Below are 16,959 nucleotides of genomic sequence, written 5' to 3'. Positions count from 1 at the left end.
CAGGATTAAATTCATTTATTTCCTCAGAATTCTACACACAATACCCCATAATGACAATGTGAAAAAAAGTTTTTTTTGAAGTTGTTGCAAATTTATTAAAAATAAAAACCTGAAAAATCACATGTTCAGAAGTGTTCACAACCTTTGCCGTGAAGCTCTACATTGAGCTCAAGTACATTCTCTTTCCACTGATCATTTTTGAAATGTTTCAGCAGCTTAATTGGAGTTCAACTGTGGTAAATTCAGTTGATTGGACATGATTTGAAAAGGCATACACCTGTCTATATAAGGTCCCAGGGTGACAGTGCATGTCAAAGCACAAACCAAGCATGAAGACAAAGGAATTGTCTAATCTTCAGAGACAGGATTGTCTTTGAACTTTGAAATCACTTATTTAGTCATTCTTGAATATTCTTTATATTTTCAAAAAGCAATTTTAATAAATTTGCAACAATTTCAAAAAATCTTTTTCACATTGTCATTATGGGGTATTGTGTGAAGAATTTTGAGGAAATAAATTATTTTAATCTATTTTGGAAAAAGGCTGTAACATAAAAAAATGTGGAAAAAGTGAAGCGCTATGAATACTTTCCGGATGCACTGTAAATAAAGTGAAAAATTACAATATCAAATATTCATCAGTAGATACATAGTTTAATCAATCAATCAATCAATCAATCAATCCTTTAGCCAGTAACTGATATGGCTCAGATTTGGTTCGTGTAATTTATATTACACAAATGATAAAAAATAAATAAACTACTTTCTTTATTCCTTCATTGTATTGAAAATGTTTTAATGCAATATTTTAATGTTCTGACAAGCAATTATAGTGCATTAACATATAATTTACTGTGACATAACAGCACAAAGCTAGGATGTGAATAAATGTATTATTTTCAAAAACATGAATGTGTATTAATGGTTGCATTTATGTTAAATCTATACACTCACCGGGCACTTTATTAGGTACACGTTACTAGTAGTGGGTTGGGCCCCCCTTGGGCCTAGATTCAACAAGGTGCTGGAAAATTCCTCCGAAATTTTGGTCCATATTGACATGAGACACGCAGTTGCTGCAGATTTGTTCCCAAAAGGTGTGGTCTTCTGTTGCTGTTGGCTATCCGCTTCAAGGTTTGACATGTTTGACATGTGCGTTCAGAGATGCTCATCTGCATACCTCGGTTGTAACGAGTGATTATTTAAGTTACTGTTGCCTTTCTATAGGCTCGAAGCATTCTGGCCATTCTTCTCTGACCTCTGGCATCAACAAGCCATTTGCGCCAACAGAACAGCCGCTCACAGGATATTTTCTCTTTTTCAGACCATTCTCTGTAAATCCTAGAGATAGTTGTGTGTGAAAATCCCAGTAGATCAACAATTTCTGAAATACTCAGACCAGCCAGTCTGGCACCAACAACCATGCCATGTTCAAAGTCACTTAAATCACCTTTCTTGCCCATTCTGATGCTTGGATTGAACTGCAGTGGATTGTCTTGACCATATCTACAAGCCTAAATGCACTGACTTGCTGCCATGTGATTGGCTGTTTAGAAATGTGCATTAATGAGTAGTTGGAAGGGATGTACCTAATAAAGTGGCCTAATATGTTTGAACTTAAGATTTATTTATTTTTTTTAACTTAATATTATACATCCAAATACGATGACACACAGTGAATAAATTAAATTAAATTTAATGCCAATTGTATTTACCCCAATACACAAATACATAAATAAAAAGTCATTAATTTTCTGATGATGGAGTTGCAGTTTAGCACATTAAAATATATATTTTACACTATAATTGAATGCATTTTAACTTAAGCGACTTTTAACCCTCCAAAAAAGTGTACTTAAGAGTCGAAGAACAATAAAAGTATTTATAGTTATTTCTAATTTTGGTTACACTTTTTAAAGTACCAACTCCTATTATTAACTAGCGGCTTATTACTTACCAATTGTTAAGATATTGGCTGTTTATTTGTTCTTATAAAGAACATAGTCTGCATGATCTTTTTTTTACATCCCTAGCCCGAACCTAACTACTACCAACTAACTATAAATAAGCAGCAAATTAGGAGTTTATATATGCAAGTTACAGTTAATACTTTGTTAATAGCAAGAATTGTATGTTTTTCATATTTTCAGCACGTTGTGTCTGCTTTTGTTTCAGCACCTGTTAAAGGTCCAGGCGGTGTAAATACTAATGACTTGACGCACGAATCAGTGGTGCTGAACTGGCGTCACATTCCTGTGGCTGAGCAGCGAGGATTTCTAAAGCATTATATCATCTGGATATCTGGACATGGAAAAACAAGTAAAGCGAAAGTTTTCACTGACCATTCATTTTTTTGACCCTGTTTGTAAGAATCATTATGTATAAAATAAATTATCTTTATGTCTTTTTACTGGCAAGATTATAACTAAACTTAAAAAAAGACCTTTCCCTGACTTTGAAAGCTTTTAGTTTTTTCAAAAAGATTTGATGTTCATGTTTCCATTTATGCTATTCTCTATTGAATGGAGTCTAAGCATAGTTTTTTTTACTTCAGATGAAACATAAAATAATAAGTCAGTAAAATAACAGAAAAAGTCGACAGAGAAGGGAAAGACTTAATGATCAAACCAGGTTCATGACAAGGGAAATACCATGAATCACAAAATATGGAAAAACATTCAGTCATTTTTGACAGTATAGGCCCACATAAAACCTACAACCGTCCATAAATTTATCACATTAGTTTTATATTAATGTGTTTACTAACATGAATCAACTATGAATAATACTTGTACAGCATTTATTAATCATAATTCTGCATTCATCAATGCAATGTTAACATCCAATCTCATGCTTGTTAACATTAGTTAATGGACTGTGAGTTAACATGAACTAACAATGAACGACTGTATTTTCATTAACTAACTTGAACAAATATTGTAATCGTTGTTTGTTCGGGTTAGTAAATGCATTAAAGGTGCATTAGGCGATTGTCTTCAGAAACATTTTTGTTGTGCTGGTTAAAATTCTCTACACATTCCAATAGTAATGATTAAAGAAAATTATCTAAATGTATTTATATATATTTTTATATTCTGGGTAAAGCAGAAAAACAAAAAAAATGTTCATCCAATTAATAATGGTCAGACTGGTAATTCCCATATTTCTTATTAGTAGCCCAAACTGTCTGTCAACAAATGTGGATTTGTACATCTGCACACCCCGTTCACGCAGATCCACTGTTTGTTTGTGTGTGCACGCACACCATGTTCACGTGCACACAGCAGAAAGAGTGAGAGCGGTAAAAACAAATGCTCAATCAAAACTTTTTAAAATGCTAAATCAATATTGGAGTTACTTTTGAGGAGGAATAACACCATGGCTGAAATATTTCTTTTACACAGGTAATGTTTTGTTTTAAATCTATTTTAGTCACGCAAAGTTTATGTAGATTTTGTTGTTTTAAGAATGGGTTATATGCAACGAAGCATTGTTCAGCCACTGAAATCTTCTGGTGAAAGATTGATATGACTATTTCAGTTTAATAAGGGACTTTTTACAACATCGATAATGTAGATTTTCATTTAGTTTAACAACAAAACATCAGTAAATAGCGCAATGCCACCTAGCCTCCTTTACTTTTTATGTTCACATTAGTTCATTTTTGAACAACGACAACCTGTTGCCAACCTCCCTGTATTGTTTACCATGCTACTTTGAATATTCAGTCTGAAGTAGCATGTAAGTAAGGCTTAGTAAAAAGTGTAATTTCAGCACGTTGCTGGCCAACCACTAAGCATACAGTAGTCACTTTAGGACAAAGCGCATGAGAGAGTGAGGCATTTGCTTGCACATTTGCTTGCTACACGACTGAAAACATGCAAGATATAATACAGTTTTTCATTCAGAAATGTAGTATTATAAAGTACTATAAAGCTTTCTAACTGGCAAATGACATGATAGTGGATTGACTACTGTCATCTTTAAGGTGCGCGTATGTGATTTCTGGAGGCATGGCTTTGGACGACAGAGGAGGGACTGTGTTTTCAAAGCTATTATGCTAAAGCATAGCATTTTGGCAGATCATGTGAGCCTGTTCGTCCCTGCCTGATGTCCACAATAGGATGTTGATCTCTGTCCACTTTTAATGTTGAAATTTGAACTCTACAGTTTCACAAAGTGACTTTTATTAACATTGTAGTAGTCTGAAATAATATAATGTATAAGAAACAATATATAGTAAAATAAGTCTGTAAAATTACAGTGCATGTACTGGCAGTTTAATACAAGGTTGTTGTACCATAATATACAACACCAACCCAGGCAATATATCACTTTAAACTATTCAAAATGTTAATAAAAATCACCTTTTCAGACTTTTCAAGATTAAAAATGGTTGGAAGAAAGATCAGAGTTGTGTAATGCAATTCAAATGCATAGATAAATAAAATAAAATCATGAATCACAAAATACAGAAACTGAAAGGAAACAAATAAATAAAAGAAGTATTTCTGTTCCTCTTCCTTCAGCCCTCCATAAAGTCCCAGCAGATAAAACCAGCTTCCTGATCAAGAACCTCCACCCAGGGACCTCTTACACCATTTCTATAGCTGGAACAACAAATGCTGGCAAAGGGCCAAACACCACGGTCAACATTGAAACACAAATAAAAGAAATAGGTACTGAAACACAGTCATTTGAAAAGGAGAAAATGTCGCAGCAGAACTGAAAGATTTAAATGAACAATGGAATAGCACAAAAAGAATGTACCTGCCAACAGCAAATGTTCTGCCCTTTTCATTTAGGCTTATCATGGCAGGACCAGACCATCCTGAGCGTTTGCGTGGTTGCCCTCTTGTGTACTTTAATCTGCTCTTTTGCTGCCAGGAGGTGAGATTACTGTAACCCAGATGAACTGAATGACGGCCAATGTGCTTTACTGTGTATGAACGGTAGCTTGATTGGCAGAGCACATGGAGATGACTAAATCAAGGTCGCGGGTTTGATTGCCATTGAGCACAACTGGTCTGAGTACATTCTCAAAATATTACAATGTGAATAACAGCTTGCCATACAGTATGACGTTGGTCTTGTAACATTTGAATGTATTGTCCAAAGTGTTTGACTCCAAAAAAGCATAAATATATATTTTTCCTCCTAATATTAACAACGGTGAGCTCGATCCACGTGATTGGTGGTTGACACGTGATTGGATATTTTACACAAATATCCAAAAAAGTTCAGATTTTCAAACTCGAACGAATCGCGTGATTCGTGTGGTAAGCCAAAATGCTCAATTCGCGCCGCAGGATGTCTATTCTTTGTATTGACTTGTAAATCATTCGCAATTGATGCTTCAGCCGCGTCTGGTGTGAACACTGCATTCATTCATTCATTTTCTTTTTGGCTTAGTCCCTTTATTAATCCGGGGTCACCACAGCGGAATGAACTGCCAACTTATCCAGCACATGTTTTACGCAGCGGATGCCCTTCCAGCTGCAACCCATCTCTGGGAAACATCCATTCACACTCATACACTATGGACAATTAGGGTACCCAATTCACCTGTACCGCATGTCTTTGGACTGTGGGGGAAACCGGAGCACCCGGAGGAAACCCACGCGAACGCAGCGAGAACATGCAAAAAGAGGTCTGCATTCCCGCGGTACAGAGCCGCGGGACCAGAACAGATTTCTTTCGGCGCGGGAATAAATTTCCGAATAAAGCGCGGGAGCGGTCGGTAACTGGTGTATTTTTGGACGGGATCGGGCAGTCTAACATTATCGCTCCCGACTCCCGAGCAAGCGAGAGAGCACACATTTGTATGTGTGTGACAGCGTGATGCTACGTTTAGCTTGTTTGTTGCTGTCTGTGTGTGTGTGTGCGCGAATGAGAGAGAGAGAGCTTTGTGCTATCTGTGTGTGTGTGTGTGTGTGTGTGTGAATGAGAGAGAGCATGATGTTGCTATCTGTGAGTGTGTATCACTTGCTTGGCTTGCTTGGTGCTGTGTGTGTGTGTGTTTATACCGACAGCGTGTTATAGACTGTCTGGACTCTGTATAGCTGGGTGGTTTTCGGTTTTGTTCTCTCCCCCGCCCATTAGCGGGAACGGGCGCGGTGGGTAGAAAACGGAGCGGGTCGGGCAGCAGGACAACGAATGCTAAACATAAGCGGGAGCGGTCGGGTTCGGACTAAAACCTGGCGGGTGCGAGCGTGATTCAAAATTTAGTCGCGCGCAGATCACTACATGCAAACTCCACACAGAAACGGCAACAGACCCAGCTGAGGCCCGAACCAGCGACCTTCTTGCTGTGAGGCGACAGCACTACCTACTGCGCCACCGCGTCGCCCACGCAGCATAATACTTATTCAATTAGTTTTCTCAAATTCTCAAAAATTTGAAAAATTTGTTTATGTTTATTGTTTATTGTTTAAAATTGTTTATGTTTACATAATTTTGACTTCATTTTCAATATTTTACAACATCAGTCATATGTTAATAATATTTTTTGTTTCAGTCTTCAATGATTAATGATTGATTCTGGTTTGAACTTTAATTTTGCCCAGGGCTTTGACATTATTGTCAACGTATGACACCTGTATTCACATAATTTTGACTGTATTGACAAAGAATTACAACTTTTATCCTGTATTTGCCATATTTTTTGTACTTTATTCTCAAATATAAAGATTTTACTGATTGAATTTTATTTTCTAAATGTTTTCAATTTTTTTTTTACTATTTTACTACTTAAATCCAGAAAATATTTTATCAATAAAAGTGATTTTATCAATGAAACATTTAAAAGCTACATGAGATTTCTTACTAATGAGGTGTTAATGGTGCAGATAGTTTTAAACTATTAATAGGCACACTGTTGCTATTAATCTCTTTCTCTCTCAATAATTGTACAAATAACTGCATTAGTCTGTTATCAATGGCTCAAACCACCATTTCTAACTTAAAAGTGATGTTTTACCACACAAGACAACCATAGTATTAGTGGAATAATTGACCCCAGTCTATTGAATTCATTCATCTCTCATCAATTCTTCTTTACATGTATACATAGAATTGCATCATCAGCTAAACAGTAAGGTATTTATCTGTTAAATTTCATAACTGTCTCTTTGCTTTGCAGATTTAAGCGTAAACTGTGTCCTGTTGTACCAAGTCCTGTGGTTGATGCAGCAGAATTCCTTTATCCACAAGATCAGGTGAGCAACACACATCTGAAGAATTCAAACCTATTTCCAACATAACAAACGAATGATTTTAAAAAGGTAAGACTGCTTACATTGCACATTAAAATGACCCAAATTACTCAGAAAGAAAATATGCCAGTGTGTGGTCAAAATGCCAACCACATGTCACATCAGCGCATTTGCAGTGATGGAACTTTAAGTAGCTAACAGAAAGAGGAAAACTATGCAAAATCATCGCACAGAATTTCACAGATTTACACAAATGACACAGTTGTACTACTAAAGAAAGTGAAACTAAATAAAAGTCGGAGATACACTGGAGATAAAAAAAAAATCTACTCATGACCTGCAACCACTGGCATTCATAGTCGGAAAAAGAAATTCCATGGAAATCAATAGTTCCCGGTAGTGTTGGGGAAAGTTACTTTTGAAAGTAATGCATTACAACATTGAGTTACTCCCCCCAAAAAGTAACTAATTGTGTTACTTACTGTAGTTACTTTTTATGGAAAGTAATGCGTTATATTACTTTTGAGTTACTTTTGCGTTACTTGTCCTTACCTGGTTGAGGTTTGATCTCTTTCAGAACTTGCAGGTGTTTTTTCCCCTTTTTTATAGAGAAGGACTGCATATATCAACCACCTATAGAACCTTCATATAAAATTATATTTTGAAAGGGACTAAGCTGAAAAGAAATTGAATGAATGCAATTGTCATGTGTAAATAAGGGTACAGACAAATACACGACAGCAATTATATTTTGAGACCTTTCTGAGCCCAGAGCTATACATTAATAACAATAAAATAACAATAAAAGCAATAACCATTTTTTTCAGTTTAGTCGAATTAATTGTTTTACCTGGAGAACTTGATCTGATGTCAATCATTTGTTGTTTAGCTGGAGGCGGGGTGCTGGTGCAGTGCTTGTTTTTTTTTTTCAATGTCGTGTTTCTTGCAATTGTCAAAAGTTTTACTTACACATAATCTACACTTAACGACAATAGACTTCTTTTTTTCCATGACTTCAAAATAGCAAGAATCCATTGCAAAAATGTAAGTCTCCGGCCTGCCATTGTTTCTGTTTCTGACTGTAGTGATGACGGGCGATTCGCGAATGAATAGTTTGTTTTAACTGGATCTTCTAAGGAAACCGGTTGAACCAGTTCATTAAATGAAACGGAGTTGTCGTGAAACGGTTTGCGTCTTCAGTAAGTACTAACATACCGGATACCCCCTCTGACTCGAAATAAACCAATATCCCGAATTATTCAGTTACTAGAACAGTACACTGACTCATCTGCTGTGAAAAAAGAGACCTGATGATGATGATGAGTGCGAGCCGACTGTCCAACACAATCTCACAGCAATTTGTAACGTTTTGATTTAGTGGCTAATTCGTATGAAGTCGTATGATCTAATTTGTACAATTTAGTACGATTTGCTCATCCCCCAATGACAGTTGGGTTTTGGGGTAGGGTTAGGTGCCACGCCTCCTTTTTAAAATCGTACAATTTCATACGACTAAATTTGATCGAATTTGTATGAATTAGCCACTAAACTGACAAAACTTAAAATACTTATGTTTTCTTGTGAGATCAGGCTGGACTGTCTGTTCCCTCGCAGCATGCTCTCTCATTGCACGCTCTCTCATTATTCAGCAATATATTTTGTAAAAGCCAACTAAGCAAGGTAAAAAGTAACCTATGTTATATTTTTTAAAGAAAACTCAATATTACCTATTTTTAAAAGTAATTCGTTATATTACTGGTTACTTTGGAAAAGTAATATTATTACATAACTTACATTACATTTAACGCGTTACCCCCAACACTGGTTATCGGTTTCCAACATCTTCAAAATATCTTTGTAATATGGTTTAAAACTCATTGTACAAGGGAAGAAGGAGACGGGAAAACAGCACACATGAGTAACAAAATAAATACAAAACAAATGGTCCGCAACAGCCCCTCACAAACTCTGTTTAAACAGAAACTGAAACCAAATATAACATCTTTCAGTCCTGGTTCTTTCTCATCTTCTACTGTCGTCTCTTCTTCTTTTATGTTTCTAGAGCTCCTCTGTGAGACCTGTAGCACAAATGTAACACTAGTTAAAACTCACACCACCGGCCTCATTCCACTATCGCAACTCTCTGCCTCGCTAAAGTCTTCTTTTCTGTTCAAACAGATGGGAAAAGTCAAACAGGTTTTGAACAATTGAAGGGAGAGTAAATGATGACAATACATTTTTTGGGGTGAACTATCCCTTCATGGACAGGACACACCAAGCTGATGATTATTGAAGCAACTTTTGAGCAGATTTGTTTGTTGTCTTCTATAATTTGGTGAGAGTTTGCAATATTTAGCATGTAGAATCGGACTCTGACTAGGTGTTCAAAATGAAAACTACGAAGCAAAGCAAGTCAAAAGGGAAAACAAAGAAGCTGGCTGTCAATTTTTCTTAAAAATTTGCAAACAGTATGTATTTTCATATTGTCAGACTTATTTGCGCAAGCACCATATTAACTCTGACTTTAACTTCTGTGATGAGCGAAAAAGTACAGTGAAAACGTATGTAAAATGGACGGCGCGGTGACTAAGTGATTAGCATGGTTAACTCACAGCAAGAAGGTTGCTGGTTCAAGTGCCAGCTGGATTAATAGGCCATTCTGTCTGGAGTTTGTATGTTCTTCCCGTGAACATCAAGGCTCATTCTGAAAGTGTAGCCCTATATACATTTCTGTAGATCTCGAATTATGTAGCAAGAAGTACGTATGGCTGCATTTCGTCTTTAAAACGAACGATATGGGGCGGGATGACGCCTTTTCCTTTTTGACCTTACCAGCTGATTGATTATCTCCATATGGACAGCTTTCCCGCTGTTACCAATTTGTCCAGTAGCTTGCCTTGATGTCGGCAGACTTGAGATACAGAGCGGAGTTGACCATGAGCATGAAGAACGGATCCAGAAAGTGGGTAAGACAAAATCAGAAGCCAAAAAATAAAATAAACAAGTAAATAACAGGGTGAGAATGTGGTAACATCTGAAAACGTGAAATGTATATAGCGCTACATTTTCAGAATGAGCCTGGGTTGGGTGTACTGTTGGTAAATTGGATAAACTAAATTGCCCATTGTGTGGGGGTGTTTCCCAGAACTATGTTCTAGTCTCAGTCGGCTGTCCTCCGCTTGGTGTTTTTATGTGCAGTTTTTTGGTCCAGACAGGGTCAGATGCAATCAGCATAAGGTGATAACACATTTGTTATTTTTCACTGCTGGTGCTTTCACATTGTTATTGTGTCCCAAGCTTTATCCAGAATATTTCAACTAGGTTTAGATCAGGACTCTAGACTGGCAATTTCATTATTTTTATGTTTTCAGCTTAAAGGAACTTCTTTACTCATTTTGCTTTGTGAAGGGCTCAGTGACTACGTTTACATGGACATCAGTAATCGAATTATTTGCCATAATCTGAATAAGACAAAAATATGATTAAGGTGTTTACATGAGTTGCTTTTTGAATGTTCCTTTTATGATCCTGTTTTACATGTTATATAGCACGTAGATCAATCAACGTCATTGCGTCACCACGCTATTCACATTTCCTCCGGAGTGTCATGTAATTTCGGGTGTTTCAGTTTTAGTTTGCTGACTTTAACTGCAGTTTGGCACTTTGACTTTCATTCATGCATGCAAACGTGACAAACGAAATATTGGATGCGAGTATGAACTGGTGGAAGAGTGTTGTTTTAATGGAATTTGATACCTACACAATGATAATAGTTTGATAAAGGTTTTTACATCTCAGTACTGCACTTCTGTTTAGTTTGATGATGACTTTAATCATATTAATTTTTTTTAAATCGCTGTTTACATGGTAGACTCTTAATCAGAGAATTCTCTTAATCATATTAAAATTATCGGTGTCCTTGTAAATGTACTCCTTGTTCTGCACTAAAGTTGCTGGCCTATTAAGTGATGAACAAAGTGAAATGACTGCATGTTGCATTCACTTTGCATTTGCAAAACATCCAACAAACCATGATAGGTTAATGTCCACTTTTCACTGACTTTACTTACTTTGGGTTTAGTATTTTCCCAGTCTGATGACATTGAACCCAAGAAAATTAAACTTGCTTTTATCACTAAAGTGGATTTCGGATTAGTTTTTGTCCACGCAACATAAACCTCAGCAATGGTTTGTTTAGCCATTTGATTCTTTCTACTGATTATAGATTTGGCCACTGCATTATTCTTCTCTCCATTTGTCTTTTGTGTATGACCAGCCTTTTTGTGAGACTTGAGTTAGTGACCGTGATGATGCAACATTCTAGAAATTACAAATTTAGAAAGATTTTTCTTGTTATGACTGAAAGTGTCCCGTTGGACTTCATCAGGAGAACCTGTCACACAATAAGATCAGTTTTCATAATGTCAGTCTGAACGACAATCAAACCCCAAACACAGACAGACGCAAGACTCATATGAAGTTTTACGACATCAATCCATGACTCGTTTAGATCTTAAATGATACCTCACAGCAAACATAAACAATCTGTAGCATACATTTTACTCATAAAATGTCATAAATCAGAATTTCTTTTAGATGGATTGAAGTTGTCGTGATGTTTGTCATCAAGCATAGTTTGAATGAATGAAAGTGTCTGCCAGAACTTCATTGTAGGGGAAAATCTGATTGCAAAGGCCATTGGCTGTTGGTAAACATGTTAATAGGGGTGTAACGGTACACTGGAGTCACTGTTCGGTACGTACCTCGGTTTTGGGGTCATGGTTCGGTACGGGTATACGGTACAACAGGAATATTAGCAAAGCTTCAGTATTTGCTTTTTTTTATATTGAACAGACAGACGTGTTTTGTCACAATCAACTACAGTACTGAAGTGCATCTTGTAAAGCAAAAGTACAAAATAAACACAATAATAAAAGATAAAACTTTATAATCAGGAAACTGTATTAAACTTTCTCTTTTAATGAAAATGCAACACTGTATCCATCCATAACAGCAGGTGCAGTGGACAACTGACAACAACAACTATTGCAGCACTGCGTTTTTAGAAGCCGCGTGAAGATAAAACGATTTTAACTTTCACAGCAGTGGTGCACATTTGTCATACTGTAAATCCAGTGCTATTTCATGGCAATTCATAACTTTTTGATTTAGTGGCAAATTTGTATGAAATCGTCATTAGTACAGTTGTACAATTTGCTCATCCCCCAATGACTGAACTTAAGTTAGCAAGTTAGCATGGCCACCGCAAAATGGCGAAACCACTCCTGGGCGATGCTGTGTCGCGTTTTCACACACAAATATGTGTTCCTTGCGAAAGTCTTTCCAGTTGTTGCACTGCTGTGGCTTTTTCTGTCTAACAGTCACTGAACATCTGGACTGACTATTCATCTTGCGAGCATGTTAACCGATCTGTGAGCTTCGTACCATGACGATTTGGGAAAAATACATGTACCATTACTACACCCCTATTGATCAAGGACCACAGATTTTAGACTAAAGCACTGTAAGATTATAGCCTCGATTTGGTCATCTGAGACAAATTTGGAAATCCTAAAAGATTCCTTAGTCACACTTTATTTTGATGATCCGTTTGTTGAGTTTAAGTTACGTTGCATCCACATGCCAACTAATTCTCATTAGATTATAAGTAGACTGTTAGGTTGGGGTTAGTGTAAGTGGACATGTACTTACAAAGTTTCTTATAGTCAGTTAAATATCGGTTGAAGGTGCAGTATCAACAGATGTTAAGCAGACAGTCTACTTATACTCAAATGGACCATCAAAATAAAGTGTTACTGATTTCTTTAATCCTAGGATAAATTCTGTGCTCTTTAATTGTTGGTTAAACAGCTACTTAATGGCCGCTGTGATCAAATTTTTCCTCTGATGAAGTTCTGATAGTGTCAGAAGATTTCAGACACTTCAGCAACAACTACCTTTAAACCCAGAACCAACAGTAGCGACATATCTGATGTCTCAATCAGACCACCACACTTCAAACCACCACATAGAAACATTTTTTTTTGGTTTTATTATTAATGTATGTTGCAAGCTAAATTTACACTGCTGATAGTTTATGTTTGCTGTGAGGTATTATTTCAGAAAAAAAAATATGGACAAACAAGAATGTTCATGAATGGATGACGTCAAACTCTGTATGACTTTAATTGCTTGTCCATGTTTGGTGAATGTAGATTGTTGTTTAGTATGACTTTATGACTACTGAGATCTTACAATTTGACATGGGAACTATATTCACATCTGACAAGCTACAATCAATTAAGGTTATAAAAATGACAGTGTGAGCCAGGCTTACTATTATAGGAATCATTAAAATGTCCAAAATTTGAATCAGATGCCCAAATCATGGACGTAAAATTTTATACTCTGCTACAGAATATATGTAACTTGAGAAATATTCTTTAAAAACAATCTGCTGTTACTCTGTTAATATGAAACTTGAATTTATAGTAAATGATTTTGAATTTATGGTCCACTGTATATTTACTTAAATTGACTGTATAGCTGCATTCCAAATAAAAAATGTTTGTTTAGCAGGACCTGAGGCAGATTACAGAAGAGGTGCATGAATTTGTTCTCCTGCTGCGTCAAGAACTCAACAAATCCACAGAGAATGTGACTCCCGGACAGAGCACTATACTGCAAAACTTTGGGCTTGTCGTCTTTGAAGAGGAAGAGGAGGAAGGTGAGGAGGGTGAAGTTACTAACTTGAGCTTTATGAAATCCTGTTTCTATCCAAACCCCAGTTACAGAGGAAAGACGCTACAGCTGCCAGAGCCTTTCCACTCAACAGATAGTCCGATAAAAGACAATGACAACGAGTCCACATACAGAAATGGCCTGTTCTTTGAAACAAAAGTTCAGGAGTGTGACAAAACGTCACTATAGTCATGACAAAAAACGTCTGGCTTTGTGTGTAATGAGTGCTGATAATGATCAACCTGAAACAAACCTCCTCAGTCTGCAGTGTGCGTGTCTACAGCTACTGTGCAGCTACTGTAGTTATGGTGTATTTAGCTTTTATCTTCATTTGTTTGTGCCCTTAAAGTGCACCTGAGAGATATGACTGGAAATAACCCAGTTCTGAGAACAGCGAATGATTCTCAGCAGTTACTGAGACCACAAACACACCTCCACTTTAATGCTTTGTTGTGGTCAGTGACGTCAAATTCACATTCTGTCTACGTATAAAAGCCTACAGCTTATTGATGTTTTTAGTAATAGTGTTACAGTTAGTCTGCAAATAACAGCTAGGTGCACTACCCTTTAGAAGTTTGGAAATTCATAGTTTCACTCATCAGAGATTACATTTTTGAAGATGGAGACCTTTAAATTGCAAAGGATTTTTATTTTTTAAAGAGATAGTTCAAAGATTTTGTCATCATTGACTCATCTTTCACTTGTTCAAAACCTTTTAGAGTTTCTTTTATTATATGTTGAACACAAAAGAAAATAGGTAATTGGCATCCATTGACTTATCACTGTTATTTAATTTCCTTCTTTGGAAGTCAATGGCAACCAACATTCTTCAAAATATCTTCTTTTGTGTTGAATGGAAGAAATAATCTCATAAAGGTTTAAAACTGTATGATGGAGAGTAAATAGTTATGAAATTTTAAATTTTGGGTGAACTATCCATTTAAAGGTGCAGTATGTAGGTTTTACACCCAGTGGATGAACTAGATATTCCACACCTACTGTAGTTTAAAACACACCCAAGCTCAGTTTGCCAGATTGACGACCAACAGCAGTGTCCCTGACTGTCGAGCCTAAAGGCTGATTTCAACCGTGTTATAACTAAAAGCAACGGCACAAAATAAAAGGAATATTTTCCATATTAAAAGGAGTTTTTGTCCTAAGTAACACCCAAAACAACAGAAAACTATGACAATGATCACCTCAGGTACACCATATGTGCTTTATTCAGTGTTAAATGCTAATAATGTGAGTTTGGATGCCATTTTATATTACACGTATTGCCATATACTGAAAACAGCAGCAGATAGTTCACCTCAGATCTTGAAAATAAAATAACATTTGAAATGGAACTTTAGAACTGTAAAATAATGCAAACCAACACATAATGATTCAGCATGTACATTTAATAATGTTAAAGAGGTTTAATATGTATTAATTAGATTATAAAGCTTACCATTTGTCGGAGTACAGTAAGTGCACTATTCTGTGCTTCTGAATGGCTGTATTTAAATTTCTGTTGTTTCGTCTGGTGCAAACAACCGCTTATCAATGCATATCTTTTCATGTCGCATGTCGTTAAGACACACGGTTACAATGTAACCTGCTCACCTATGTTAACGTTCATAATATTTATATTATTTGCTAATTAATAATCACTTCATGTGGAACTCTAAATCTGCATCTCATTTCGGAGTCTGCTACTGTCCACCGGTGGTCGCAGTTCAGTCGCAGACGCACACTTTAAAAGCCCTACTGACTGAATGAATGAAATATGAGGTTTTCCACTAAGGCAACCTGGGGTGCTGAAATATATTTGGCTAAAGGGGAATTGGGTGGGTTAAATGACCAAAACAAAGACAGACATTCCAGCACGGAATGCACATTTTCAAAGCAGAATGATCACATAGCATGTTTCTTAAATATCTGCAAACATATTATGGTATTTTTATGCTTTAGAAGAGTCAATAACATATAGCACCTTTAAAAAGTCTAACTTAGATTCTTTTGAATGAAAAAAATGACCTCCACATTTCAAAGTTGCCACATCCATCAACGTTTTTAGAGTTGGTTTATTTACAGCTGATTTCATTTTTAAATAAACATAATATATTAGATAAATCTGCACTCTTGAGAGTTGTTAATGACTTTACTTAATCAGCTATGCTGGTAATGCCTCAGCTCTGATCTTATTGGACTTGAGTGCATCCTTTGATGCAGTAGTTCATGGGATTCTAATTAAGCAGTTATCTATAAGTTGGTTGGAATACGTGGGATAGACATTCAAAGTGGAGTATATGCCATATTTGTTTGAACATCTGTATCTTTCACTTGTGGGGTTCCTCAGTGCTTTGTTTTTGCCCCAGTCTTATTTTTTTGTATATGTTATGTCTGGGTTAGATTTTTTCTTTTTTTAAATATGGCATGTCTTTTTATTTGTATTGTAATGATACACAAATGTATCTCCCTCTGAGGTCATGAGAATACAGTAGTTCCTTTTAACCTTTGACATGCCTGGAGGAGGGTAAGAGTCGTGTGTCTTATTGGGTCAGTTAAACCAAAGTAAAAATGACTTTTGGCCCTAAAAGAGGTTCCTTAAATATTGCCACATATTTAGGTCAGACTACAGCTCAGCTTACAATCAAATTAGTTCCCTTAAAGTTCCCTTTAAATTTTATACATTTTTAATGTTTTTTGGTGTTCTTTTTTTAAATGTTCAAAACATCCATTTTTTTTTTGGAAAACGTTAATATTATTTTTTATTATAATAATAACGTTATTTAAACATTTCAGTCTCATGTTATAATAATGTTCCCAAAAGGTTATTTAAAATGATATTAAAACGTTACATTTACATTACATTAATGTTCTATGAAAATTTTTTTCCATCTGATTTATAAAACATTCATAAAGAACAACTGTTGTCCTAAAGACATTCTAAAAACATTGTTCTAAGACTAAGAATCTTTTGACTTTTTTCTTTCTATAAATGTTACAAGAATGTTCC

General features: G+C 35.9%; 1 protein-coding gene across 1 annotated transcript in view; it reads left to right on the top strand.

Annotated features, from left to right (window-relative positions):
- Positions 1-14,697, top strand: part of il12rb1 (interleukin 12 receptor subunit beta 1) — a 36,676-nt gene extending 21,979 nt beyond the window's left edge. The window contains exons 11-15 of the mRNA XM_056467660.1: positions 2,176-2,319; positions 4,530-4,679; positions 4,806-4,890; positions 7,142-7,217; positions 13,794-14,697. Coding sequence (XP_056323635.1) covers positions 2,176-2,319; positions 4,530-4,679; positions 4,806-4,890; positions 7,142-7,217; positions 13,794-14,144 — 806 coding nt within the window. The 3' untranslated portion in view covers positions 14,145-14,697. The remainder of the gene's footprint in view (positions 1-2,175; positions 2,320-4,529; positions 4,680-4,805; positions 4,891-7,141; positions 7,218-13,793) is intronic.
- Positions 14,698-16,959: the final 2,262 nt, after the last annotated feature.

This window comes from Danio aesculapii, chromosome 11 (genome assembly GCF_903798145.1).
Source record: "Danio aesculapii chromosome 11, fDanAes4.1, whole genome shotgun sequence".
Classification (NCBI taxonomy): Eukaryota; Metazoa; Chordata; class Actinopteri; order Cypriniformes; family Danionidae; genus Danio; species Danio aesculapii.
This window is presented reverse-complemented; position numbering and strand designations above follow the sequence as displayed.